Here is a 3455-nt window from a genome sequence, read left to right as displayed (position 1 = left end):
ACCTCTTGCCGAAAGCCCTCAATCTCCATGCGCACGGCAGAACAAGGTGTCAATAGCTGACGAAAATCCCATTTTTCGTCCTGTGATAGTTTTTATTACAAAGGTTTGTCAGTTTAATTTGTGCAGAATAGAAATAATTATTCAAATGTGGTACATTCATGCCCCCTTTTTCTTTTGCGAGCTGTAGTGTTTTTAAATCTAATTCTTGGCTCTTTTGCTAGCCATGTAAATTTGGAAAACATTGCATCCCACTGTATAAATTGCTTTTTTGTCATTTCTACCGGTAGGGCTTGGATCAAGAAGATAAATCTTGGTAATAGGTTCATTTTCACAGATTGTATTCTTTGGGTTAAACTCATGAAGGAGGTGACTGTCCGTCGTTATATTTCCAAACTAAATTTAGTCAGATCGTGGTTTCAACTCTATCTGTAAATAAATGTGTCTTTAATGAAAATAACAGTGTTGTATGAACTGTTATCCAGCTTCTCCCAGATGATCCGGACAAGAAGCCACAAGCCAAGCAGCTCCAAGCCAGAGCAGACTACCTCATCAAATTACTGAGCAAAGACCTGGCCAAAAGAGAAGCACAGAAACAAACTGTAACAGTGGGTCTCATTTTCGTTAATTTATTCTTCCACATTAAGACCTATTCTAAGGTCTTAATGTGGACTTAAATGAACTTTTTGTATGTTGTCTAGGCTAATTCACGGAAGAAGAAACCAAGAAGGAAAACCGTCAAAACTCTAAAGTCAATAAAGGGGGATGATGTGATCAAGAGCCCATCTTCAGATCTGACATCAGACAAGAGATCCGATGATGAGAATGAAATTGATGTGGAAAAGGTAAATTTGAATCCTATTTGTTATTTACTGCCTTAAACCTTAGTTTTTATGGATATGGTAACATGGTTTACTGTTTTAGAGGATGGCAACTGGGAAGGCTCCAACCAAACATGTTCAAGAAGACAAGTTAAAGGGAAAGGACGATTATGATGAGGATCATGAGCATCAAGCTTCTTCATCAGAGGAGAGAGACTGTGAAAAAAAAGAGGAGGCTGAAAGCTGTGACATTAAAGAGAGTAAGGAGCCAATACAGAAACAGGAGGATGACAACGGTGAAAAGGTGCTAAAAGTTGTCTAAAGACAAAGTGAACAACTACGTTTTGTTCCTTTTGTTCATAAATATAAAAAATCTAGCTTTTTCTTTAACTTTGATTCCAAATTCTTTTCATCAGATTGAAGTAAAAACCGAGGTACGAGAAAGGACAAAGAGAGCTTCAAACTTATCAGTTCAGAAGGCATATGCTGCAGATAATGTGCCAGTATGTGAGGAATCTGAGGAATTGGACCAAAGAACTTTCAGTGTGGTATGTTGATCAGTGCTTCAGTCTTATTCATTCACATTGTATATAAACTGAAGTAGTGAAGTAAACAGCATGTGTTGACACAAGAGGATAGGACAACAGATTTGACTTATCACAATATTCTTATTCAAGTGAGTCAGACCCATAAGCCCTTTTAAAAATGAGAAATGAACTGGATTTTGAAAATAAGACTAGGTCACAGTAATGTCTCATTATTTCCGGGTTTATAAACCGTAAATTGTTTTTAACATCTAAAATTTCTGTAAAAATGGCCAACATTACTAAACAGACATAACTTATTGTGAGAAGTTATTGAAGTCACAGTTGAATTTAAAATAGACAGATAGACTGGTGTATCGGTAGACCGACGCCCACTTATAACCCGGGCCAGGGCCGTCATAGCCAAAAAAGAGCATTACAAATAACTTTCATCAACTGCAAGAGCCCATTGGTTACTTTTCTCGAAAAACAGCGGGCTAAACCAATGACATTTCTCAACCTTTGAGTAAGGTTATCAAATGTTGCTATTTGAGCTGACCAGAGTTGGAGAGAAGTGAGTTTAAACAGATAAACCTCAAAAGTGCAAGGGGCCAAAGGAAAAATGCTTAAAAACCTCCATGTGGGTGCAACTTTGCTATTGATTGCTACCACAAGTTTGACTGTGGCAGGGCCGGAGAATGAAGGAGAATTAACTGTTCTGGGGGATTTACCAGAAAAAAGATGAGAGACACATGACCCAGAGACAGATTGAAGAAAATGTTAGATTAGTTACTGCAAGCTAGCACACAGTCACAAAGACACTGAAACGTCTTTGTGAAATAAGAAAGAAAATCTCAATATTGCATATATCAAATATTGTCAAGTAAAAAAGGAAACAGTCATTCAAAGTCAAATGCAGGTTGCATTAAAATAAACAACCCTAAGTTCACTCTAACCTTTTCTGTCGGTGAGTAGCTTATCCTAGACTTGGTGCCAAATGCAGGGGTGTTCAACTCTTTTTCATTTTTCATCTCCATGCCATGAGTTCTTATTAAAATTAAATAATATTGTATAACTTTTCACATTGATTGCAATTTGACTGTAGATAGAAACTGCTTTAATTTGAACGATAAAATATTTTTAAGCACACATTTTAAAGGTTATATTTATTGTCCCTCTAGTGTTTAGAGCAGGAGTACTCGAATATACAACCCCTGGCAAAAAGTATGGAATCATCAGTCTTGGATGAGCACTCATTCATTCAGACATTTCATGCTGTAAAACAAACTCGGATCAAAAACATGATACTAAGTGCAACTTGTTGGCTTTCAGGAACACTCAAAGAAATGAAGAGAAAACATTGTGGAAGTCAGCGAATGATACTTTTATTGACCAAGCACAGGGAAATAAATATGAAGTCACTCAATTCTGCGGAAAAAAGCGTGGAATCACTCAAATTGGAGGTAGAAAATAAGGACACACCCAGTCTATTTCCTTTCCCTAAATGGATACCTGCCCCAGATTAGATGTGCCCGTTAGTCTGCAGTTAAAAACACCTGCAGTCATGACGCCTTGGAGGGCTGCTGGACAAAGTGGAGTGGCGAGAACCATGGCTCCAACAAGAGAAATGTCCCTTGAAACAAAAGAGAGGATTGTAAAACGTCTTGAAGAAGGTAACCCTTCACGCATGGTTGCTAAAGATGTGGGCTGTTCAGTCATCTGTATCCAAGATATGGACCAAATACAAACAGCATGGAATGGCTGTTAAAGCCAAGCGTACTGGTAGACCAAGAAAGACATCAATGCGTCAAGACAAACAACTTAAGGCCATTTGTCTTTAAAAACCGAAAAATTACAACTGAACAGATGAAGCATAAATGGGAGGAAGCTGGAGTCAATGTATTTGACCGAACCGTAAAAAATTGCCTAAGGAATATGGGATTTCAATACAGGAAATCCATCCATCCACTTTCTTCCGCTTATCCGGGGTTGGGTCGCGGGGCCCAGACTTCCCTCTCCCCAGCCACTTCTTCCAGCTCCTCCGGAGGAATCCCAAGGCGTTCCCAGGCCAGCCGAGAGACATAGTCCCTCCAGCGTGTCCTGGGTCTTCCCC

The 3455-nt window shown here is 38.9% G+C and overlaps 1 protein-coding gene across 2 annotated transcripts in view; it reads left to right on the top strand.

Annotated features, from left to right (window-relative positions):
- Window positions 1-3455, top strand: part of chd1 (chromodomain helicase DNA binding protein 1) — a 100622-nt gene that overhangs the window by 82274 nt on the left and 14893 nt on the right. For both annotated transcript variants that reach the window (XM_008423828.2, XM_008423827.2), the window contains exons 28-31: window positions 483-605; window positions 699-842; window positions 922-1122; window positions 1235-1366. In XM_008423828.2, the coding sequence (XP_008422050.1) occupies window positions 483-605; window positions 699-842; window positions 922-1122; window positions 1235-1366 (600 nt within the window). The remainder of the gene's footprint in view (window positions 1-482; window positions 606-698; window positions 843-921; window positions 1123-1234; window positions 1367-3455) is intronic.

Source organism: Poecilia reticulata, linkage group LG12, assembly GCF_000633615.1.
Source record: "Poecilia reticulata strain Guanapo linkage group LG12, Guppy_female_1.0+MT, whole genome shotgun sequence".
NCBI lineage: Eukaryota > Metazoa > Chordata > Actinopteri > Cyprinodontiformes > Poeciliidae > Poecilia > Poecilia reticulata.
Note: the sequence above shows the minus strand (reverse complement) of the source record. Positions and strands in the feature narration are given on the sequence as shown.